This window comes from Gracilinanus agilis, chromosome 2 (assembly GCF_016433145.1).
Source record: "Gracilinanus agilis isolate LMUSP501 chromosome 2, AgileGrace, whole genome shotgun sequence".
Taxonomy (NCBI): Eukaryota; Metazoa; Chordata; class Mammalia; order Didelphimorphia; family Didelphidae; genus Gracilinanus; species Gracilinanus agilis.
This window is the reverse complement of record NC_058131.1, coordinates 284,277,186-284,303,431: the sequence shown is the minus strand read 5'-3', so window position 1 is coordinate 284,303,431 and position 26,246 is coordinate 284,277,186. Positions and strand designations below refer to the sequence as shown.

The window sequence follows — 26,246 nt, the reverse complement described above, 5'->3', positions numbered from 1 at the left end:
CTATTTGCCTATGAGCAACACAATTTAGTTCCATAGAGGAAATGAAGAACCACAATACAAAAGTGGCTTAATAGAAGCAAGAGTTCTTTTAAGGGAGTTTCATTATAACCTTTTAAATAGAGAAGGCAGATTAATTTGATCACTTCATTCTAAACAGGGTACCCCAGTTTGTCTTGTGTCCACTTTTTTACCAGTAACGGAAGTAGACTGTCCCTTCCTTGCTTTTTGCCCCTCCCCATCATCACTCTGTGAGAATTAGATGACATTTTAAGAGTGTATTGAATTGCTGGAAGTTCTTGAATAAATAGGATTCCTTTGATGCAATACTGTATTACCACCTTTCAAAAGAGATTAGGGAGAAGCTATTTGACTCGGTGGGCCCAGAGATGAGAGGTCCTAGGTTCAAATCTGCTCTTAGGTACTTTTCTAGTTATGTGACCTTGCCTAAGTCACTTAACTCCCATGACCTAGTTCTTACCACTCTTCTGCCTTGAACCAGTACACAGTATTGATTCTAAGAAGGTAAGAGCTTAAAAAAAGAGACTGGAGATCAAAATCTGAAAGTAGCCAAGACACAAATAAGTCTTAATAAAAATTCTAAAATATGATTAATTGAAAGCCATTGATTAGTGCCTTCATCTCTATCATTTAAATCGATGGGACATAACCTGGAGAACTCTTTTTCCAGATGAAGTTACCCTTTTAGTTGTAGAGAGCCTTTTAAATCCGCCCCGCCCCTTTTCGCTTGAGGCAACGAGGTGTGGGCCCAGGCCTGCCCGAGGCCCTTCAGGGGCGGGGCTTCAGTCTGAGTCATCCCGTGGGCGGGGCTGATCTCGCCCGTTGGGTCGCAGGGGGTTCCGGGATAGAGAACCGGCACCGGAAGCGGAAGCAAGAGTCGGTTAGTTGGCGACGGCGGCCTATTCGAGAGTTCGATTTGTCACAAGCGTTTCTTCTGTGAGCTGCCGCCTGGCGTGGGCGTGGAACCCGGGGCCGGGGCTGGGGGAGGGGTGATGCCGTCAGAGGGCCGCTGTTGGGAGACCCTGCAGGCTCTGAGGAGCTCCGACAAAGGACGCTTGTCCTACCACCGCGACTGGCTGTTGAGGGGCGAGGTGAGCGAGGCGCATATTTCCAGCCTCCATCCCGTTATGTTCCCGCGGTCCAGGGCAGCTGGAGCCCCGCTCCGTGCCCCTCGCCCAAGAAGAATCGGGACCCTGCGGGGGAATGGGGTGCGAGCTTTGGGGCGTCATTCCTAACCCTTCCTATAGTACACGTTAGACTACTATTATTTTCTCTCTTCTCGTTCTCGTTTTTTTTTTTTTTTTTTAATTTTGCTCACTCCCACCTCTGTGCCTCTAGCTTGGAAATGGAAACCCTTCCCCCATCTTCCTCTGAGGCCCCTCTCTTTTTATTCCAGACTCTATACCGATTCCCTCCTCCCAAAAGCCATTTCTAACTGCCCCCCCACTTCTCCGGAAAAAAAGATCTCTTCCTTCTCCAGTTTCCTAAGCCACTTTTTTTCTTTGTACTTTGTTCTCTTTGCTTTTTTCCCTAGTTGGATGTTTCATGTAATCTTTATTATATCTTAAGGCCACTGAAATCGTGCTCATGTTGGTTGTATCCTTGAAGTCCCAGTGCCTAGCTTGATGTCATGTGTCTAGTGGGTGATGGCTGTTAAAAATTTGTTAAAAGCCTCTAAAGGAGGATGCAAAATGAAGAAAGTACAGAGAAAAAGTGGTTTAGGAAACTTGAGGTAACATGTAAGGTATGCGTTGATAGATGAGCCAAGGTAGTTCAAGTGGGAAAGTAGAAATGGGTAGCAGGTAGGGATGAGGATCAAGAGATGTTTCCTAGCACCCTAAACCTTAGAATTCTCTTTGCCTCTTCACTGAATTTTATGGATTTTATTTCTTAACATCTTTCACATACACCCTTTTTTATTCCTACTCTAATTTAGGGTGTCTTATACTTGTATTAGGGGGATAGTAGGCTCCTAACAGGTCTACCTTCCTTATTCTCCATTCCTTCTCTCCAGCTCTTATAGCCTACTTAAATCCCTTAACACACAGAAGTTGATCCTTTCAAGCATATTCCTCCACCCCCATCCCAGACACTTTTTTTGCAAAGCTCTCCATTGCCCTAACACTCAAGATCTATTGAGTTTCCTTAGAGAAGGTAAGAAAGGATAGGGATTGAGATGTGGTGGGTAATAGTTGACCTTAAAAAGAAAGAATATTTCCTTAGAGATGAGAGTGGGGAGTGGTAAAAATACAGCAAATTTGAGGTATAGAGAGAGGAAAGTTGAGTGAGTTTGACTCATAACCTTAGTAAGTAGGAGACATGGCTATGTCTTGAAAGTAAAATACCCAGGAAGAGTTGAGGGTTTGAGATTTGATAGGAATTGTAGAGTTCAAAATTGACTGCAGTTTTCCATAAATTTTTAATAACAAAAAATGCAGAATAAAGATGTATGTCTAGCTAAATTTAGGGTAGCAGTTGAATTTTGGAGGGTGATCTGACACTTTAAAAAAAGAATAGTAAAATTCATTATTATACTCATAGCTCTTAAACAGTGGAACCTCAAAGAGTAAATAAATAATGCATTCTGTTCTGTTGGAATTATATTTCAATTTATTTGAAGATAGTCTTAATAAGTTTTGGCATTTTTAAGTCTTTTTCTTCACCTCTGATTTGGAATAGGATTGAGGGAGAAGTTACAATATGAAGCCTTTTGTTAAACTTTTCACCTTTCAAAAAGGATTCAGTTGGTTTTTTGTAAGATGCACAGAAGATCATGTGGATGAAATGAATTCTCTGTGTCTTTGAATTTTTGATGTGGAAAATGAATGTGTAACTGGACTCTTCTCTCTAGGAGATTTTGGAAGAATGTATGTCCATTCCTGAGTTGTCTACTTACTCTGGATGGGTGGTAGACCACATCTTGCCTCACTCTCACCAGAATCAACTTCCCTCTGAGAAATCAACACTTTCCTCTGCTCCTGACCAAGTATTGTCTATTCCTAAATCTCCTGCCAGACATGCAAAGGTATCCTCACCAGTTTCCCTTGCAGCTCCAAGTGGAACTCAGGTAACACTTTAGATTAAACCAAAAGGATTGGTAATCCCAGAGTCAAATTGATTCAACCATTCCCTAATATAGTGTCATATGAAAAAAAATCCTAGTTGTGAGAAAATAACGAATGATTTGAGTAGATAGGTATATAAGAGCATGTGTTAAAAGTACCCCATCCAGTTTCTTAAATTTCAAGGTCTTATGATGAATTAAAAGTAATATTTTTAGGCAGAATTCTTGATTGAATCCAGAATTACTGGTGCCAGTATTTCATTGCAAAGATAAGCATTTCAATATCTTGGCTGGATGTTGCAAAAGTGTGGCATGTAACAGATCCTTTATGTTATCTAATTTATTGTTGTAGATGTAGATTCAAGTTTGCTTGTATATCACTTCAAAGAAGAAAAGTGGTCTTGGGCTATGTATGGTACTATTTTTTCTACCCATGCTTCTCCTATATCATATTACTAGCTAAATATTCTTATTTCTACAGTATCTTGTGTACAATCTAAGATGAATGCTTTGTAAACTATTCTAAGGTTCATTATGAATTTTGTTGCCTTTCATTGGACGTCCTGGACAAGAGGCCAGTAGATGCCTAGTTTTTTTGTTTTGTTTTTAGATTTTTTGGTGAAGAGAAACTGCTTTTCTTTTCCTCAAAGTTTAAAGATAACTAGGGGTAGAAAAGAGGGTTGTAAACAATGAAATCATGAACCAAGATTGAGTTCTGACAGTTTCTCTCATCAGATTTCAGAAAACCATTATGGGAACAAAGCAGAGTAGAGACTTAACAATTTCAACTAGTTTGAAGAGGTAATAGATATCTTGATCTGTTGGTTGGGGACCTCTGTCTTATTTTTTATTTTTATTATTAAAAAAAAAAACCCAATACTCTTTCTGTCTTAGATCAGTACTATGTATTAGTTCCATGGCAGAAGAGTGGTAAGAGCTAGGCAATAGGGGGTAAGTGACTTGCCTAGGGTCACACAGCTAGGAAGTATCTGAGGCTAGATTAGGACCTCTGGTCTCTGGGCCTAGCTCTCAATACACCGAGCTACCCCGCTGCCCCCTGGGAACCTCTGTTTTAGAAAATATAAGGTCATTTACTGTGATGGGCAGTAAATGTAAGGAATTTTCTGCTCCAAGAAGAGGTGATCTAAACTGAAAAGATAAGTATATTTCAGCATAATTTGAATAAATTCAGGGGACACCTTTCAAGTTGATATTGTGAAGGGCGGTCTATATTAGATGTTTAACACGTTTTATCATCTATTATACCCTTAGGGTGCATTAAAGATGGGTTTCTTTTTAGATGAGGAAAAAAGATCATTGTTGATGATTACACTTGAAACTCTTTTGCTTTTTTATTATTACACAGTGTCAGGATGAATACCATCAGGCAAAATTTGTGGTACTTCGTCCCTCCCGGGGAATGGAGGTGGAAGGATGCATTCGAATGTATGAGGAGGTACACAGGATGAAAGGAACTGTAAGTAAATCGAAGTGTTAGTAGATGTTAATTCTAGTGACACTATATATACATTTGAGCCTAAGTTAAGCTAAAAAGTTGAGCTAGAGAAGATATATATTTCTCATAGATTTTTTTAATCACTTATTTTCCCACACCATGATTTGAGTACCCTCCTATATGTTAAAGACTTGTGCTCTGAAGTGATTCTAGGGATATAGGTAGATTTAAAGACTGGAAGGGACCTTAGTGGTTGTTTAGTCCAAAACACCCTCCAGCCCTCTCATTTTATAGACGAGGACGGTCACACAGCAAGTGGCAGAGCTAAGATTAAAACCCAGGTTCTCTGACTATAGATGTAGCTCCCTTTCTACTTCACCATTTAAATTAAAGCACATTTTAAAATTTGAAATGAGGGACAAAAAATTTAGCATAGGGATTAGAAGTGTGAAGTCTTTGACACTGTCAGAGGTGGAAAGAGAAAAAACACAAATTCAGCCATCCTGTGATCTCTGCTTTATAGGAAATGGTTAGGGAAATGGGAAAGATGACACTAGTTTTAGTCATCATCAAACATTAATGAGTACTGACTACAGTGAAACCACTAGGAAAATACTACTCCTTTCCTGGTTCACTTTCTACCTTCTCAGTCTCCTTTGCTGGTTCATTATTTATATCATACTACCTGAGGGTATTCGCTAAGGCTTTGTCTTGGGTTCTCTTCTCTGTAGTCTCTATCACTGTCTCAACTGTCATACAATTAATTAACACTGAGCTACCTAGCTGCCCCCAGTACAATTTTTTTCTTTTTTTTTTTTTTAAACCCTTGTACTTCGGTGTATTGTCTCATAGGTGGAAGATTGGTAAGGGTGGGCAATGGGGGTCAAGTGACTTGCCCAGGGTCACACAGCTGGGAAGTGGCTGAGGCCGGGTTTGAACCTAGGACCTCCTGTCTCTAGGCCTGACTCTCACTCCACTGAGCTACCCAGCTGCACCCCCAGTACAATTTTTAATAGCCGTTTTCTGACATTTTACAATCTATATTCTTTCCCTTCCTCTTCCCCAAGATGGCAACTATTAGGATATAAGTTATACACATTGTCATTCAATTCATATTTCTATGTTCATATTATGAAAGAAGATGCATATTGCTTAGAGAAAGATTCATGGAGGAAATAAGTGAAGAATAGTATTCTTTAATCTGCATTCAGACTGTCAATTCCTTCTATGTTGATGGGGGGATAGCCTTTTTTTTTAATGAGTTCCTTGGAGTTGTACTGGATCCTTGCATTGCTGATAATAAAATCATTCACAATTAATTATTGTACATTATTTAAGGTTTTAATTTCTTCAGTATTTTTGTGTGTGTGTGTTCCTCCCTTACTAAGCTGTTGACTCTTTTTTTACAATTTTCCTGTATCAGTCATTTCTTTTTCCAATTTTTCTCCTACCTCTTTTATTTGATTTTTATAAGCTTTTTGAATTTCTCCATTAATTCTTTTGAGGCTTTAGAGCATTTTGTATTTTTTTTAGAACTGGACACAGCAGTATTGATTTTGTTGTCTTATGAGTTTGTGTTTTGGTTGTCCCTATCTTCAAAATAATATTCTATGTTGAGTTTCTTTTTTTTGGTTGTTTGCTCATTTTCCAGCCTTTTTCTTTTCTTTTAACTGAAAAGCTGTTAAAGTTGGGCTCTATTACTATGGTGAAGGGAGCACTGTTCTAAGCTTCAGCTTCTTGGTGCATCTGCTTCCAGAGCTAGCTCTGGGGATATCTAAACTTTCATTTATTCCAAGGTGGTATGATTTAAGAAAGAGGGGTGTTGAATACTCTTCTGGCTTGTGCTCTGGTCTGGGAGAAACCACAAGCACTCCTTTCCACCTTGGAATTGTGACTGAAGTCCCCTGCGGCCACAAACCCTGGTGTGTGGTAGTGCTCCTCATCCTGAAACCAGGACCCAGGGCTGTGACTGAATCTGCATATGGGTACTGTAACAAGAGTCTTGTACTCAGAGTCAGCAAATGGACCACTGGAATCTCCTTCCGAGCATTTACATGCCTTTGCTGTTGATTGAGCTGTCTCCAAGACCCATTGCCATTGTGGGGCCTGCCTTGGCTTGCTGCTTTGTGCTCTACTTCCACTCTAGTTGTTTTGGGGAGAAAAATTATTTCACCCCATATTTTTGTGGGTTATGCTACTCCAGAATTCATCTTGAAATGCTTTGGATGGTAATTTGGTGGGAATCAGGTGGATCTATATACCTTTTCTTCCATTTTGGCTCTGGCCCAGTATTTCCCACCCCTCCTCCTTTATTATTGTACATTATTGCTGTTATTATGTACAGTGTTTTCCTGATTCTGCTCACTTCACTTTGCATTACTTCTGCCCAAGTTTTTATTTGTGATCATTTTGTTTGTCGTTTCTTATGGCACAATAGTATTTCATTACAATTATGTGCTATAACTTGTTCAGCAACTTCCCAATTGATGGACATTCCTGTATTTTCCAGTTCCTTAACTGCCACAAAAAGAGCTGCTATAAGTATTTTTGTATAAGTAAGTCTTTTTCCCCTGTCTTCAATCTTTTGGGAATAAAGACCTTATTAGTGGTATTGCTGGGTCAAAGGGTGAATTCATATATATCTTCCCAGGTTTTTCTGAGAGCATTCTGCTTATCATTTCTCATAACATAATAGTATTCCATCAGAATCGTATACTACGCTTCATTCGGCCATTCCCCAATTGATGTGCATCTTTGCCACAACAAAAAGAGCTGCTATAAATATTTTTGTATCCATAGGTCCTTTTCCTTTTTCTTTGATTGCTTTGTGTACAGACCTAGTAGTGATATTGCTGGGTCAAAGGGTACATAAAATTTTTTAGCCCTTTGGGCATAATTCCAAATTACTTTCCCAAATGGGTGGATCAGTTGACAATTCTTCACCAATAGTGCATCAGGGTCCCAATTTTCCCACATTCCCTCCAGCATTTGTCATTTTCTTTTTTTGTATACTTAGCCAGTGGTGTGAAATGGCACCTCAGAGTAGTTTTCATTTGCATTTCTCTAAACGAGTGATTTAGAGCATTGTTTCATATGACTATAGATGGTTTTGATTTCTTTTTATAGTCATGAAAAATGCTCTAAATCACTCTTGATTAGGTAAATGCAAATGAAAACTACTTTGAGGTGCCACGTTACACCTATCAGACTGCTAATGTGACAGAAGGGGAAAATGACAAATGTTAGAATTGGGGGAAATTGGGACACTTAATATGCTGTTTGTAGCGTTGTGATCTGATTCAACCTTTCTAGAGAGCAATTTGGAACTATGCTCAAAGGACTCTAAAACTGTGTATACTCTTTGATCCATCAACACCATTACTAGGTTGGTATCCCAGAAAGATCAAAAAAGGGAAAAGAACCTACTTGTACAAAAATATTTATTGTGGCTCTTTTTGTGGTAGAAAAATGTCTTATCTCCCCCCACCCCCCAACCTTTCTTGCCTCTGCTGCTCCCAAATTCAATTCAAGGTGTTGATATTTAAAGTTTATTTGGACGATTATGTTGGAAGAGTTCAGCAGAGTTACTGTCTCTACACTGCTATTTTGACTCTACTCCCTATCATCATTTTTTTAAAGTTCACAGACTCTAAGTTAAAAATACTTACTCTAGTATAAACTCCCTTATACTTTTTTTTTAAGAGCATTGATGGGCAAACTATTTTATTTTTTTAAACATTTATTAATATTCATTTTTAACATGGTTACATGATTCATGCTCCTACTTTCCCCTTCACCCCCCCCCCCGCACTCTCCCCCCACCCATGGCCGATGCACATTTCCACTGGTTTTAACATGTCATTGATCAAGACCTATTTCTAAATTGTTGATTGTTGCATTGGTGTGGTAGTTTCAAGTCTACATCCCCAACCATGTCCACCTCAACCCATAGTTCAAGCAGTTGTTTTTCTTCTGTTTCCTCTCCTGCAGTCCTTCCTCTGAATGTGGGTAGCGTTCTTTACCATAAATCCCTCAGAGTTGTCCTGTGTCATTACATTGCTGATGGTACAGAAGTCCATTACATTCGATTTTACCACAGTGTATCAGTCTCTGTGTACAATGTTCTTCTGGCTCTGCTCCTATCGCTCTGCATCAATTCCTGGAAGTCTTTCCAGTTCACGTGGAATTCCTCTAGTTTATTATTCCTTTGAGCACAATAGTATTCCATCACCAGCATATACCACAGTTTGTTCAGCCATTCCCCAATTGAAGGACAGACCCTCCTTTTCAATTTTTTGCCACCACAACAAGCGCAGCTATAAATATTTCCCTTATACTTTTTAAAGTCCTTCTCAACTTAGTGAAGGAATTGTGGGAATTGAGTGAACTACTACATCAGCTTCATTTTGAGACTTAATTATGGATCTAGCTTCATTCCCTTTCTATTCAGCTATGGGTCTAGTTCAATTTCTATCTCCTGAGAAAACTTTTTTCGATTTTGCTAATTGTGGGTGAGGGGGATGGTGAGAGACTTTAATTACTTGAACCTAGCCTCATGTGACTGGGAAGCTGGTACCTCTTGCTTTGGAGTCTGTGGCTAAATCCATGATGGTGAACCTGTTTTGAAAGAATGTTTGTGAGTTTGTTTAATGTCTGTAATTAAAAGTAATCAGAATGGAAACTGAACTTTTGGTATCTAGCCCTGAGCAAGAAAGAGTGAACTTTTGAACCCATGAGCTTCTATACAGAGAAGAGACTGAGATTTGTTATAAAATACAGAATAAGATAACAGAATAAAATCAGTCATAGTGAAATAAAATACAAGATCAATAATTAATTTTCATATTACTCCTGCATTTGGGGTCCATGACCAAAACTGAAGAGGCCTGCTCCTGATTTGTTATGCAGTTGGCATGCATCACTTAATAAATTGATATGCTAGAAAACTCAAACCTTTGTTTCCTCATTTTAGATGCTACCTTTCAAACACAGATTATGACATTAGTCATAAATCTAGCTTTCAGATATAAGGAGGTGATTGCAATAACTATAAGTAGTAAGACACAAAGGAATGAACACACAGTTTGGTGTAGAAATAAATCAAAATCAGTAGGAAATAAATGTAGAGTGAAGGGAATGTGAGGAGTGTAATAATACTACAGAGGGAATAGTAGCCACAAAGAAAGCAAACTTCTTAATCTTGAAGGAAGAATCAAAAGGGGGAAAAAATAAAAGCAAAAAATTAGAATCTAAGGCAGTGGTTCCCAAACTTTTTTGGCCTACAACCCCCTTTCCAGAAAAAATATTACTTAGCGCCCCTGGAAATTGTGAAACTATTTATTGAACTCAGAATAGAATGCAATACCAAAAAAGTGTGGCAATCACCACTCCCCTGGATCGCTGCAGCACCCACTTTGGGAATCACTGATCTAAAGGAATGCTCAGCAATTGAAGAATGGCTAAACAAATTGTGGTATGTAAATGTGATGGAACATTATTGTGCCATAAGAAATTATGTAAAATATGATTTGGGGAATTCTGGGTGATGTATAAACTACAGAGTAAAGTGAGTAGGGCCAGAAGTATTTATAGAAGATCAACTACATTGTAAAGACAAACTACTTTTGAGTTCAGAATTCTTGATCAATGCTTTGTCTGGTCTCAACTCCAGGGAACAGATGAAACATGTTAACCCTTCTGTCAGAACAGTAACCAACATAAGGTACAGAGGCACATGCAGCGATTTTGGATATGGCCTTCGTGTGTTTCTTTTGCTTGAATGTACTTACTTGTTACAAGAATTTTGTATTTCAGATTTTAATTAGGGGTGGGGAAATAGGGGAGATTAACAATAGTAATGTCAAAAATAAGAGGACCAAAATAAAGAAATGAGAGGATTATTGGAACATTTTTTAAATAGAAAGAAGTTCAGAAAGCTTAGACAGTACAGTTTTGAAATATAGAATTATAAAATTTTCAGAATCAAGCAGTTTGAAATGGAGATTCACAGTTTCATATAGAAATGTCTTGGGTTCTGCTCTGTTTATTAGAGTACTTTTTTCTGTGTTTAGGTTCTGAATAAAAACTGAAATTAAAAAAAAAAAAAAGACTATTGCTAAGATCTAGCTAAAGGGGGTACAAGGCCCTGAACTAGGATGGTAAGAGATGTGGAGGTAGAAACAAGATTTGGTAGCTGAATAGGCAATGTGTGGAATGTGAGGGAGAAAGAAGAGTCAAGGATGACACTGAAGTGGTGAACCTAAAAGATAGTGGTGCCCTTAGCACTAACAGGATAGGCTTATGGAGATAGATGATTAGTCCTCTTTTGGAGATGTTAGTTTGAGATATTTTAAAGAGATCTAGTTCAAAAATGTTAATAGGTTATGATCTATCCCTGAAATTCAAGAAAGAGACTAGGGCTGGATAAATAAATGATGATGGGGGGTTAGGAGGATGGGAATGGTGATAGCTTACCATTTATGTAAATAATGCTTTAAGTTTGCAAAGTGTTTCATAGGTTATCTCATCTGGGAGTCATCTATGGTAGAGATGGTAATTGCAAACCCATATGAGTGAAACAGTCACCAATTATAAGAATAGTAAGGGACCCTCGGAGTTTATCTAATCAAACTGTTTTTACAAATTAAGAAACTGAGTTCCAGGGAAATTAAGTAATTTGCCTGATAACATATATGGGTCAAGGCAGGGACAGGATTTAAGTCTGGGTTTTCCATGTCTGTTTCTAATATGTAAAGTTTTCTGATCTTTCAGAAAGGATTAAGGCAGTGGCAGGAAGAGCATGAAAGGAAGGTAAGGGTCCTCTCTGAGATGGCCTCAGAGCAGCTGAAGCGATTTGATGAACGAAAGTCATTGAAACAACACAAGGAGTATCAGGACCTTCGGGAAGTGATAGAGAAAAGGTAGGAACATCCAGAGGCCAACATCTATTTATCCAGCCCTATTCTAATTTTTGAATTTCAATCATAGATCCAAAAGAGAACTAATTACCTTTTAATGAGCAGCTAGTGAGCACAATGGATAGAGAACCAGACTTGGAGTCAGAAGGACCTGGGTTCAAATGTGGCCTTAGACACTTAATAGTTGTGTGACCCTGGGCATATATAAATTAACCCCATTTGCCTAACTCTTGCCTTTTTCTCTTAGTTGTTACCAGGACAGAAAGTAAAGCTTAAAATATTTTTTCAATAAAGTAATTTTGATGTCTTTTATGTTAGTCCTTTTTCATTAAAACCCTTCCCACCTTGCCCACCACTTACTCTCCTTTTTTTAAAATTGTTTTTCTTAACCTGTGATTTCATTTTCTCTAACAATGCAGATCACTAATTGTCCTTCGTTTATATTCTTTGAGAGTTGTCTAAGATACTAAGAAGTTAGGTGACTTGTCTATGGTCAAATAGCCAATGTGTGTCAGTTGTGGAACTTGAACCCAAGCCCTCTTGACTTTAAAGCTATCTCTCCTTTTGCTGACATTTCTCTCAAACCCTCAATTGTAACATGTAAGAAAAAAGAGATAAAACCGCCAAATATGACTGCATGTGATAATGTGTGCAATATTCCGCATTCCCCCATCTCTCTTCTGAGAGGGGCAAAATGATTATTAGCATTTGTTTTCTGGAATCAAATTTTGTCACTAAAATGAATCTGAGTTTGGTTACTTTTAGTGTTGTTTGTATTGTAGTGATTGTGTGTGTCATGGAGAACAATTTTTGAATAAGAATTCCTAATGGGCTTTTCTTCCTCTTTCCTATCCAATTTTAGTTTCAAAGAAGCACAAGGTCAGCAGGAGAAGCTAAAAGAGGAACATCGTCATAGAGCCAAGGTCAGAGACTAGGAAATGAATATGAATAGAGCTACTGAGATTTTTGTAGGTCATTTTGTTTCCTTTTTAGAACCTCTCTATAAGGCAGCAGTGTCCTGGGTGGGTGGTGGAATCCTAGAATTTGATTCATAGAATCTATAATGGCCTAAGGATTCTTTAGAATTCCCGCTTCAGCATCCTTGATCTCTGCTAGTCCCTCTATTTGAAAACCTGACGATAGAGACCTCTCTCTAAGTCACAAAACAACTTGTTCTGTTTTTCTCACCATTGGCTCTGTGTGACTCTGGAAAACTCCATACCTCTCCCTGGAGCTCTTCCTTTTTATGAAATGGCTATACTTCATAGAACTTGAGATATGAATGGGAAGGGCCTAGAAATCATTGGAGAAAGGTGCCAAAGACCAGGCTTTTTACTTGATGGCCCTCTTTGTAGATTCTCAACCTGAAGCTACGTGAGGCTGAACAACAGCGATTGAGGCAGATAGAACAAGAGCGGCTTAGGAAAGAAGAAGGCCAGGATCGTTTGCGGCGTCTCTATGCCCTTCAAGAGGAGGTATTGCAGCTCAACCAGCAGCTGGATCCAAATTATCAGCACAAGGACCTACTGAGAATAGATCTGTCTGGGTATGGAAGCAGAGGAAACCAGTTATGTGGACTTATTTCGGACATCATTCGGACCACCAGTGAGGTAAGAGAGGCCCCTAGCAGTTTTCTTCCTTTTTCTGAACAATCTTCTCAAATGTATCTTTATGGCTTATTGAGTAACTATCTTATTTTTACCTTTGCTACACTAAGACAAGTCATTTGTCAACTTGTGGCCTCAATTTCTTTTTTTCTGTTTGAGAAGAGACTTGTTAGATGAAAGCTTTTTTAGAAAGAACTTGCTCTGAAAAGCTTAAGTGTGGGTCATTGCCTATTATCATTACTGATTGAGCCTGCATTTGTGTTTGTTTTCCATGCCATTTTGTGTGAATCTCAACATGATAAAGTAGAGAGAGATGTGGTTGGTTTTGAAGTCAAGGAGACCAAAGTTCTTCAGATCTCATCTCTTAAACATTTGCCCTCTCACTCCACAAGTTCTCAGTTCTTTAAACAACTCTCTTTTAAGTTGTAGAACCAGTGTCAAGTCTACATTGGTAGAAGGAGTTTCCTTATCAAGAATTCTGTATATTAAATTATAAGTTTGGACCAAAAAATCCTTTTGAATAATTTCATGTTAGCATAACCTAATATCAGAAATTAATTTTGACCAGTAATAAATTAATAGATTTGACCTTTATTATCAAGAATTTTAGCTTTAGAGTATTTGAGACTTAAAATTAATTACTTAATAGTTGGTGTCAAGAGAATTTTTGTTCTACATGGTTAGCATTATAACACCTTAGTAAAGTTCTTAAATTCAATAAAAAGCAAGGGAGTAAATTATAAACATACTGCCAAACTCATAGAGAAAATAGATGTCTGCAAGCCACAGATTGCCTTAGAAATTCCCAAATTAACATTATCGGTTAGGTCGCATTTTAATTTTTTTTTCTTAAACATTTCCCAGTTACATTTAATCTGGTTTCCAATGCCAGAAGGTTCCTGCCCCAGGGTCACAATTTTGGTAGCAGTGAATTATAATTATAATTCCTATTATCTAATGGAAGTGACTCTTGAGGAAGGATTTGTGGGGGGGGGGGGGGGGCTTTTACAATCCTGTCAGCTTCTACCACGGTTTAGTTCTTATCTTCATTAAAAAAATGCTGATTAAAAGGAGTACTAAACATTTTAAGCATTGTAAATTTGGGGTCAAGTGATCCAGACTTTTAGTGTGTTTTGGGGTTGCCCTGTATTCTTTAATTTTCTAAGCCCTTTTGCTTAATTGTTCACTAAGTTCTGCTTTATCTTGGCTTTGCAGAGAGGTTTTCCTGCCCCAGAAGATGAAGCTATGGCAGAACGTGCCCTGCAGGAAATGCGGCAGGTGCTTACTGGTTTGCAACAGGAGATTGCCAAGGCTATTGAGGAAAAGAGGAGACGAGATGAAGAGGAGTCCAAGGACAAACAGGGAGAATTAGAGCAACAGCCAAAAGCTGAGAAGGAGACCCCAGATCCTGCTCAGTGTCCAGGAGGGAAACAGAGAGAAGGTAATAGATGTTCATCACTTAGCTGTTTGGTTGGCTATTAGTATCTTATTAGGTAAATTATTAAACATTTTTTTAAAGAAGAGCTTTCATGCTGAGGTAAGTTAGATGAAATGGTCTTTTTTAGTTTTGCAATGTTTTTGCTGGTTAAGACAGAATATACTCTACTATGGCTTTTCTCTTGTTACTTTTATATTTAGTTCTAATTGATGCTTATTCCAAGTTTTCATTCTGACTCTTTCCATGAGGTTCTTGGGTTCTTCTATGTTTTTCTTAGGGTGGATTTCTAGAAGTTCTGGTGCTGGTGTATTTTTTTTTTGGATTTTATTTATTTTATTTTTAGATTTTTTTTCCATGGTTATATGATTCTTGTTGTCTCCCTCTCCTCTCCCCCTTCCCAGAGTTGACAAGAAATTTTACTGGGTTATACATATATTATCACTCAAATCCATTTTCATATTATTTATTTTTGTAATCAAGTAATCTTTTAAAACCAAAACCCCAAATGATATACCCATATAAACAAGTAATAAAGATGATATATGTATTAATCACCTACTATGTACATCGTGCTAGGTGTCATAGAACATCTGACATATGAGACTTGACTCTCTCCTCAGGCCTCCATGTGAAAGCAGGAGACAGTACAATGCAGTGGTACCAGCAGTTACAGGATGCTGCCAATCAATGTGTTTTGGCTTTTGATGGATTAACCAATAGCAAAGATCATCAGGTAGGGGAGGGGGAAATGTTCTTGTTCCTTAAAATGTTTTCCATAGAATTTGCCTGAACAGGCTGGTTCTGGTTTCTACCAAAACTGAATGTAACCAATAAATTGGTGGCTTTCTGTGTCCTGAATGGATTTATTAGTTTTCTTCAGAATGTTATTTCATTTCTTTTCCTTTCTATTGTTGGGCAGTCTAAGAAGATCAAAATGGACCTGCAGAAAGCTGCCACTATTCCTGTGAGCCAGATCTCTACTATAGCAGGTTAGAATGATGAAGATCCTGCCTTGTTAAAGTTTAACGAGATTATGTCTAGGAAAATAATGGGATGAATATATATAAATTTACCTCTTTGAAGACTGGTTTTCATAGAAAAGGAAAAAAGAACAGATTGGGAAGGCTCTTTCAGAACAAGTGCTAGAAATCTTATGGGCCTCTGGGTAAGGAATCCTCAGAATCACAAATTGTTATCCAGCAGATAGTATAGTTGTGTTTCACTAAAAGCCCTGGAGTTCTGAATGGTTTCTCTAGCTTTATTGATCTAGATATCTTTGAGTGAGCCCATTTTTAAAATTTATTAACTCATTCTCTTGAGTTAAAGCCACACATTTTGTCCCTGGTTTCTATTCTATGCTATCTTGTTTCATGTGCAAGATAGGTCTAGTTCTCAAAATGCTTGTATAATTATGGGAAAGAAGTCACCTATATAGTGGTGAGAAAAATGATTTTTAATACTGTATCATTTGATTTCTAATATTAACCTTTAATACTATTTTTCCTGACTAAACTCATTAGAACTCAATCTGACAGTCTTAAAATGCCCTTGCATTCCTTGTCCCTAGAGCATCTTCTAAAATTGGGATAATTAAGATTGAGATTGTGAGTTCCATTCATTCCTGTAAACAAAACTGGCATCAGCCAAATATGTCTCGGGGCCCCATGTCGGTGTACTTGGTTTTCTCCATCAAGATGAACTATGAGTGTCAAAACTTAACCAGACCTAACTCAATCTTTCCATCTAGAGAATTTTGTGACCAAGCATATGATTCCCCCTACTACCATAAAGGGATCAGGGAGGGGCTAGAAAATATTAGCTTAACTCTTAGGTATCCCTAATTTGAAATGTTCATGGGATGGCTGAATAAGGAATTGTTAGAACTGTTATTTAAATGGGGATGGGAGAACCCTTCAGTGGATTCTTTGGTCATCAAGAGGGATTGACCATTAATTTATTGATTGTTGCTAGCATGGTCAGTAAACTGATTTTTCTTACCTGGAACCCAGTCTCTCAGTATTTTATTCACCATAGTTCATTTCATCTGCAAGTCAGATGAAAAGACCTAGTGGTCCTTAGGGTATAAGAGGCAAAGTAAATGGTAATATAGCTTATATAATGTTTCCACTGACAAAATCATATTAATTTCTCATGTTGAACCATTTGACAATTCCAAAGACCTCAGTGGGAAGAACTTTCTCTTTTGGGTCTTTATTACTTGTAGCTATGGAAGAGACGAGTGCTTCAGAGGCATTTTGACAGGTCACATCTCTACAAGTGTTGCTCCTTTGGATGATGGGCAGGCTGGGAATCTCAGGGGTTTAACTGTTATTTGGCAGTTGCTCAGCAGTTGGTGGTGGTGGATCTCTTCTCTACAAAGTGAAATTGATGGGGGGAAGTTTAAACTACATCTACATGGGTTGGTGTGGACATGATTGGGGTTGTAGACCACACCAGTGCAACTATCAATAATAGGGAAATAAGTCTTGATCGATGACACATGTTAAAACCAGTGGAAACGCCCATCAGCTATGGGGTTGGGGTAGGGTGGGGCTTGAAGGTGGGGTTAAGGGGAAAGTAAGAACATGAATCATGTAACCATGGGAAATTTTTCTAAATAATAAAATGAATTTAATTAAAAAAAAACAAATAAAATAAATAAAGATAAACTACAACTAAAGTGGTAAAATAAGACCTAGGAATAAGTAGTGTATAATTACAATGTAAAATATTCTTGCACCATTGTTGGTGCATAATGCAAATCCTTTCATGTCTGAATGTAAAATTTGTATAGCTATGTTTCCAAATGTTAGGGAATCTAATTTTTCATCATATCATTGCTACATGCAACTCTTCTATAGTACTTAATGGTCTGTCTTATTTAATTTGTTGGTTTTTTTCTTTTTCAGGGTTATCAAATATTTATTTTTTTTAATTAATTTTTATTTTAAAATTTTTTCCATGTTTACATGATTCATTTTCTTTCCTTCCCCCCTCTCAGAGCCACTGGGTTATACAAATGTTATTTCTTGATACCTATTTCCATATTCATTTTTGGTACAGAACAATCTTTTAAGGCCTAAACTCCAAATCACATACCCATATATACATGTGATAAGTGTCATATGTTTTCGTTTGCATTTCTACTCCCATAGTTCTTTCAATGTCGTTAGCATTCTTTCTCATAAGTCCTTCAGGAGTGTCCTGGCTTATTGCATTGCTGCTAGTAGTAAAGTCTGTTACATTGGATAGTTTCACAAGGTTTTACTTTCTGTGTACAATGTTCACCTGGTTCAGCTCACTTCACTTGGCATCAGTTCCTTGAGGTTCTTCCAGTTCATATATAAATACTCCAGGTCATCATTCCTTACAGAACAGTAGTATTCCATCACCATCAGATACCACAATTTGTTCAGCCATTCACCAATCGAGGAACACCCCCTCATTTTCCAATTTTTTGCCACAAAGAGTGTGGCTATGAATAATTTTGTTTTATTTAATTTGGATAGCATTAGTGCTTTCTCGTCTTACATTTTGACTCCCCACTTAAGTGTTAAGTTCCCTGATGAGAAAGTATGGCTGATGTTACTGTTGTATCCTCCTCTATCCTAGTGTGATGCTGAGAATCTGAGTGTTAAAGACATAATTAATGGATTTGTTTGCATCAGGATTTTCAGACTTAACCTGTGAACTCCTACAATGCAAGATCCATTTTTCTGTCTTGCTCTGTGTTTTTATTAGTTGTTTTATTATGCTGTTACTGGATGAATCACTAGATGTGTACTCAAATACTTGTTGATCATCTGTAGCTCTCTTTGTTCTGTGTCTTGATTACCACAGGCTCACAGCTGAAGGAGATCTTTGACAAGATCAACAATCTGCTCTTGGGAAAAGCTGTTCACTGTGGTGGTCGGGCTGTGTCAGTGACAAACCATCAACAAGGCTTGGACTTTGTCCATTACAAACTGGCAGAGAAATTTGTGGTAAGAAACTTTTTTGAAAAGGCTGCATAATATAGTGGAAACAGCATAGGACTTGGGTGAGAAGAGAACTGGGATTTAAATCACATCTCTGACTAGCTGTGGGACTTTAGGCAAGTCATTTAACTCCTTTGAGACTCCATTTCTTTATCTGTAAAATATGTTCTTGGCATGTGATAAATGGTTAATAAATGTTTTTCATCTGTTCATTCATTAATACCTATAATACCAACTTCATAGGAAGAGTCTTTGTGAATATCAAATAAGATAATATATATAAAGCACTTTGCTATAAGCTATCTGAATGTCAGATGTTCGTAGAGAGTCACCTGGGGCACTCACCCATTGGTTAGACTTATACAGGATCACATAGCCAATATATTTTAGAAGAAGGACTCCAATCCAAAGTATGCCTTTGAGGCATACTTTCTAACCAACACAGTTGCTTCTCTGTATTGGCATGGGGAATTCCTTCACTGGGAATTCTTTAATACAGTGTGAAATGACAGGTCCAGAATTGCTTTTATTATTGAAAGCTTAAGGGGGAGATAGAAGACTTCTCTGGAAACTGATATTATTCCCCTTTATTGGCAGAAACAAGGAGAAGAAGAAGTGGCTTCTCATCATGAAGCAGCATTCCCCATTGCTGTTGTGGCATCAGGAATCTGGGAACTCCACCCCAGAGTGGGAGACCTCATCCTTGCTCATCTTCACAAAAAATGCCCTTACTCTGTGCCTTTCTACCCAGCCTTCAAGGAGGGAATGGCCTTGGAAGAATATCAGAAGTGAGAATACTTTTATTTCAGACCATTTAGCATTCCTAGGAATGATCATTAAAGAATAAAGAATTAGGTTTTTTTTTCCTTCCTATCGCAGACAACTGCAGTTAAAAGAAAAAGTACTTTTTTATCAAGTACCTTCCTTTATGTTCATCATAGTGTCCTTTATGTCACTTTTGTCAACAATTAACTTTTGAGTTTACCCCCTCCCCAATAAAATTAAATTAAGCATTGGTTTACAAAGTGTAATGTAATCTATAGGTTTAAACTGTTCTAGCTTCCATAGTCCCTGCTATATCATTGACATGAATCGTTATCGTTGCTTCATAAGTGTGAAAAACTGAAATTGAGAAGGGAACTGAACTGACAAAGATCATTCAATTAGTTAAAAAGATCTCTCATATCTGGATTGCTCCTCACCTGTCTTATATATCCTAGTTTCATTCACTTACCACCATGACCAAATATACATACATACATACGTACGTACGTACGTACATACATACATACATACATACATACATACGTACATACATACATGCTTTCTCTCTTGAAATTAATTTTGTCTCTAATATTTGCTTGGCTGCATTATGCACATCACTGTATTATACCATAATTAATTGCAGTCGAATGTAAACTTCTTGAAGATAGGGACTGCTTTTTGTTTTTGTGTTTGCCATGCCCAGTGTCTATCACAATGCCTAATAGATGTGTGTAGTATTGAATTTAAATGATGGAACAGAAAAATGCTGATTCTCGGCATTTTAGTCCTCAATTGGAGATTAATCATGTCTTTTTACAGACTGGGAAATCTTTGTTTATCTGGATTTTTTTCAGAGGAAGGGAATAATAGGTTTTTGTAGCTGAAAGAGGTAAACCAGATTGCTAAACTGGCATTTTGGGTTTCTCATTCTCATTTTACCCATAACACATTGAATATTTAAGGGGTTTTTTTTTGTTTTGTTTTCCTAGGCTCCTTGGCTACCAAGTAAAGGATTCCAAAGTAGAACAACAAGATAATTTTCTGAAAAGAATGTCTGGGATGATTCGTCTCTATGCTGCTATCATTCAACTTCGTTGGCCTTATGGAAATAGACAAGGGGTAGGTAGAACCTCCCAAATGTAATACAAGGTTGTACCAGATCTGTTACAGTGAAGATTTTGTTCAGAAAAATGCTCAGTTTATCAGACCTTATAAGAAGTATCATTCCTCTTTTTTAAAAGATAAGTCTTGGGACAGGTAGATGGCTCAGTGGATAGAGAGAGTCATGCCTAGAGATAGAATGTCCTGGGTTCAGATCTGGCCTCAGACACTTCCTAGCTGTGTGACCCTGGGCAAGTCACTTAATTCCCATTGCCAAGCCCTTACCACTCTTCTGCCTTGGAAGGCAGAAGGTAAGGGTTTAAAAAAAAATAATAAATCTCACTGAATGGGCTTATGTCAAGATTGAAAATTTTGCAGAGAGGAAGGCTAAAGTGGTACTCAACTGTAATTTGCTAAAGGAATGATGCTTAGGCACAGTAAATAATGAAATCATGAACTGCCTCAGGCAAGGTCTTCCAGATTTGGACTTGGAGCATAGTCTTCAAAGTGGGATTTGTTATAGAGCTGTTTTCTCTCAAGTCTAAAAGGGAGAAAAGGAAATGTGTAAAATACCACTAATATAGCAAAATTTAAGTATTAACATTGACTATCTCAGGGATCCCAGGAAGGAAAAGTTGAGAGACTCAGTAGATTAGTCTATTCCATGAAAAAAGTTTCCTTCTATCTGTCATTCCTATGCTGTGGCAAAGGAAAAAAAGCCTGATTTTAAGGTTTTCTCCACCTTTATTGATTCTCTGGCTTAGCTAAAAATTGTTAAATGATTTAACTTTTCTCCTAGGCTCATCCTCATGGCTTAAACCATGGCTGGCGCTGGTTGGCACAGATCCTGAACATGGAGCCTCTGTCAGATGTAACTGCCACTCTTCTCTTTGACTTCTTAGAGGTACATAGTACTATCCTTTCTGGATGGAGCCAATGGGCAAACATGCCTTTTAACTTCTTAGTCAACAGGAAAATGTGTTTAAGGGCAACAGAATGGAAATATCACGTGCATTGGAGATGTCAAGCTAATATCACATCCTAGGAATCAAAGCTTACAGGTTTTATTTAAAACATCAAAATAAGTTAAGGGAAATCCTGAGCTAGTTGTTTTTTCTTTGTGTGCTAAGTTAATCCTTTGTAAATAGGAGTGATCCTAGTCCTTCAAGAATCTTTATCTCCCTTATCTTTTAAGTCATCTACCTGACAAATTCAGTTATCTGGAACAAGTCTGAAAACTAGATCAGAAAAAAGTTATTGAGCAGTCAAAATGAGTTTTCTTACAGGTTAAACCCTTAGCCTATTCTCTTTCATTTAACACATGATTCTACCTACCTTAGTTATTAATTTTCCTCGTTCTTAGGAAAACAGAAGCAACAAATATGGAAAGAGATTTCTTGAAATTGGTTTATTAGCAACAGCAAGAAATAATTATGGGGGCAGCTGGGTAGCTCAGTGGATTGAGAGCCAGGCCTAGAGATGGGAGGTCCTAGGTTCAAATCTGGCCTCAGGCACTTCCCAGCTGCATGACCCTGGACAAGTCACTTGACCCCTGTTGCCTACCCCTTACCACTCTTCTGCCTTGGAACCAATACCCAGTATTGATATCAAGATGGAAAGTAAGGGTTTTAAAAAAAAAAAAGAAACAATTAACAGACAAACTGTAAAAAACTCAAAACTCAGATTTGGGGATAGGAGCAAACCTATGTACTTCAGTAGCCCTGAGCATATCAATGTGTTACAGTATAATTATGGTCCTTTTTCACATCAGTAATAGATATTCATAATGTTGACCTTGATTTTTGGAGGGGGAGGGAGTTAAAATTATAGTGTATTTTGGATTGAGAAGGTTAAGAGAAATCTCATCCTTCTATAATCCATCAAAAATGGATGAGATTAAATTTTGACTTTCAAAGATGTAAGGTAGAAGAAAAGTATGTGGAATATCATTTGCCCCAGTGGCATTTAGTAAATAAGATGTTTCCACACAAAGAAAAACACTTTAGCAGATTGCCATTTTGAATTCATTTGTTGGCTTGTTAAGTGACAGAATTGGCCTAATTTATGGGAGAAGTGAAAATAGCTATTTGCCTTCTAGATCTTTCTAGGTCAGTGAGAGTTTCTGTTTCCTCTCTGATATTGATTGTCTGCCTCTTCCAGGTATGTGGGAATGCACTCATGAAACAGTACCAGGTTCAGTTCTGGAAGATGATGCTACTCATAAAAGAAGAATATTTTCCCAGGTACCAAAGTTGACGAGCAGAGACAACATGGGTTTATCCAAGAGAGCTTTGAACTAGACATCAAAAAACCTAGGTTCTGCTACTAATATTGAGCAATATCATTCTATAAAGAAAGGTCTTCTTCCCTTCTCCATTGATATTTGATACATTTGAAAAATGATGAAAATATCAAAAAAGCACTTTTGACCCCTTAAAAGCCAAAGCAGTTAAGAACTGCTTGTGATTAGCGTACGTGACATTTCTTGTCTGTTCACACACACACAAATACAATATTTGCTGAGATGATTCTTGGACATCTTAATCAAAATAATATGGATCTCCAAGCAATAAATTATAATAACATAATTGATCACCTAATTTAGTCAATCAAGGGAATACAGCTTCCCCTCTCTCCATATCCTAGTGACGTTTCAAGTTGGCTGGGAGATGATGCTTAGAGCTGCTAACATCACTGTCTACCAAAAAAGGCTAGAAATCCTTACACTATGAACTTTGGAATTTTTAGTTGAATCCATGTTGTACGGCTTATTTGAAGATTAGGGTGTTCACCCTAGAAAAGATTCAGGGGGATAGGAAGCATTATAGCTATCTTTGAAGTATTTAAAGGGCAGATTTGTGAAAAAGAGATTAGACTTGTTATATCTGGCCCCAAAGGACAGAACCATAATTCATAGGTGGAAGTTGCAAAGTCAAACTTAGATTTGATGCTAAGAAAACCTTGCTAATAGAGCTGCCAAAAGTGGAATGGGCCTATTTTGGAAGTAATAGGTTCTAACTCCTTAAAGGTCTTTAAGCAGAAGCTGAATGACCCTTTGTTGAGTCAAAAAAATTTTTAAGCCCTTGCCTTAGGGCAGAAAAGTGGTAAAGGTTAGACAATGGAGGTTAAATGACTTGCTAGGAAGTGTCTGGGGTCATATTTGAACCTAGGACCTCCCATCTGTAGGCCTGGCTCCAATCCACTGAGCTACCCAACTGTCCCCAGTCAGGTCAGTTTTTTTTTTTGTTTGTTTGTTTGTTTTTAATTTTAAACCCTTAACTTCTGTGTATTGACTTATAGGTGGAAGAGTGGTAAGGGTAGGCAATGGGGGTCAAGTGACTTGCCCAGGGTCACACAGCTGGGAAGTGTCTGAGGCCAGATTTGAACCTAGGACCTCCCATCTCTAGGCCTGGCTCTCAATCTACTGAGCTACCCAGGTGCCCCTCAGGTCAGTTTTAATGGAGGATTCCTTTTGGATATGGGCTCCACTAGATGGCTAGTGATGTCCATTCTAACTTTGAAATTCTGTGGCAAGATTACATTCTTGAAAGATACCTGTTCTCCAACAAGAAAAATCCTAACCTTCCCCATTCTTGCATTATTGTTTCTCCTATGTGGCTGAATTTAATTCTTTCCTCTCTTTAGAATTGAAGCCATCACCAGTTCAGGACAAATGGGATCTTTCATACGTCTCAAACAGTTTCTGGAGGTAAATTAAATATCTGAGAATATCTTGGATCTTCATGCTGTTATTGTCGTGCCTTCATTATTCTCTTTACTCTTTTGTTTATTCTTGCTTTTCTGAACTCTTCTTATCCCCGATCTATTTTTTTCCACTTACTTGATTTTCATTTCAGTAATTGGGTTCTCATCAACTTCCACTAATTATAGTCTACCCCTTTGGATATCTGAGATAATACTCTCCCTCCAGCCCCCCTTAGATAAGTTGTTCCAAAAGTCAAAGAGTCACACATTTAATTTGTTGTTTGGGTTTGTCCTTTATCTTAAGGGATTTTAAACATCCCTATCTTTGCCTCAGAGCTCATGAACTAAGAGGTGTGGTAATCTCCCCAAAGGAACAAACTACCAGTCTTTCCAAATGTCAAAAAAAAGAAGAAAAAAAGGTTGGGGGGGGGGGGTTTAGCTCTTACTTTCTGTCTTAGTAACAACTCTAAGACAAAGCAGCAAGGTCTTGGCAAATGGGGTTAAATGACTTGCCCAGTATCACACAGCTAGGAAGTCTTGGAAGCTAGATTTGAATCCAGGTCCTCCAGGACTGGCTCTCTACTGTGCCATCTAGCTGCCCTTTAAAAGGTAAATTTTAAAAATAATTTGTTGATGGGACTAATGGGACTACCTGTATAACCTTGCATGCTTTTCATTGTTTCAAATTTCATTTGTAATGATGAATATAATCAGCTGCACATAAGCAAAACCTTTCATTTAGAGCCATCTCACCTTTTTAGAATTATGAGATTTTTTTGGTTATTGTTGAATATTTCCCATCCAACATAACATCTTCTGACTTGTGTTGGAAATAGTTATACAATCATTCATTTTTTTCCTTCTCTCATTATCCAGAAATGTCTGCAGCACAGGGAGATTCCCATCCCAAAGGGCTCTCTGCCTTCTTCTTTCTGGCGTTCCTGATGGTGGCTTGGGTGCTGGTTCCTTTCTTGGAGGAAAAGAAATAAAAAAGAACAGAAGACAGCAGAATTTTAGGGGAAATTGTCTCAGATTTTGAAATCTGAAAATGTAGTTGGTTTTTAAAAAAATTCTTATGGCCAGGGGGAGGTTATTTTTCACAGTTTGAATGTCTTCTCAAACTTAATCATGAATTACGTAAAGAAGTCTTCACCTAGGAGAAACAGTAGTCACAAAGACAATTGGCTTTGATAAGCATGACATAGTGAGAGGAATTTGACTTTTATTCTTTATGAAAGATATAGAGAAAGGCTATTGTTCAATAATTATAATAGTAACAGTTTACATTTATAATCATTTTATGATCACAAAGTGCTTTCATGTTATCTTGCTCCTTACCACAAACACTTTCAGATAGGTAGTGTAATTACTACTCTTGTCCCTGATTGCCAGATAAAGAAACAGGCTTAGAAAGTTTGTGACTTGCTCATAGTTACTTCGCTTGTAAGTGATGAAGTTAGGATTTGAATGTAAGTCTTCTAACCCCAAGTTCAGTTTTCTTTCTGCAAAAGAACTTGTCCCAATGTTCCCTCCTCTTTTAGTATTTGTTTAGCAGTTTGGACATTAGGTTTAGAATAGAGCTAATTCTTCATATTTAGCCAAATCCCTTGAAAAGGAGCAAAGTTTTGGAGAGAATGCTTTTTGTAATTATCATTGAATGGTAATAAATATGTTTCAGAGCCTATTATGTTTACAATCATGTCTGGTTTCTGGTTGATTTGCTTCTCACAACTTTGGATTACATGTGGTTGAGAGATAGAGTATGTTAAATTTTAAAAAAGCATGCTCCCTTCAGTAATACATATATCAAATCTAAAAATGCAATTGCCTTGGATGAGCCAATATGGCTGTTTAATATTGACAGTATTGGAAGTTTTTACATGGTATTGATTTCTTTAGGCTTTGCTTTGTTTTTACTTGTCTACATCATAGCATAATAATCTTTAATTTTTACAGTTAATCTAAGATTCACTGAGGTCAGTGCTATCTGTATTAAACGTGGAGGGAGCCACAAATTGAGCACAAAAAGATGTTATGAATCTGCAGAAAAATAAGAATACATTTGTCTCCTATGTCCTTCAGGGAAATCCAGATCTTGAATTGTTGGGAGATTTTAGATTTGTTGTGAAGAAAAGAACCATTCTCCTTTAACTTGATGTCAATTATGTGTATAATATATGGCTAGTAGTTTTTTAATA

The 26,246-nt window shown here is 37.6% G+C and overlaps 1 protein-coding gene across 1 annotated transcript; it reads left to right on the top strand.

Annotated features, from left to right (window-relative positions):
• Positions 1–1,010: 1,010 nt before the first annotated feature.
• GLE1 (GLE1 RNA export mediator) lies at positions 1,011–26,246 on the top strand. The gene is made up of 16 exons (XM_044661348.1): positions 1,011–1,109; positions 2,870–3,085; positions 4,449–4,559; positions 11,310–11,458; positions 12,318–12,378; positions 12,811–13,065; positions 14,278–14,503; positions 15,121–15,233; positions 15,420–15,489; positions 18,341–18,483; positions 19,075–19,265; positions 20,232–20,361; positions 21,143–21,247; positions 22,504–22,586; positions 23,989–24,052; positions 24,925–26,246. Exons 1-16 carry the CDS (start codon positions 1,011–1,013, stop codon positions 24,991–24,993), a joined length of 2,085 nt encoding a protein of 694 aa, XP_044517283.1. The 3' UTR covers positions 24,994–26,246.

Coding starts and splice junctions, on each gene's coding strand:
- GLE1 (XM_044661348.1), top strand. CDS start 1,011: ATGCCGTCAGAGGGCCGCTGTTGGGAGACCCTGCAGGCTCTGAGGAGC. Junction 12,379..12,810: donor AACATCGTCATAGAGCCAAG/GTCAGAGACTAG, acceptor CCCTCTTTGTAG/ATTCTCAACCTGAAGCTACG. Junction 15,234..15,419: donor CCAATAGCAAAGATCATCAG/GTAGGGGAGGGG, acceptor ATTGTTGGGCAG/TCTAAGAAGATCAAAATGGA.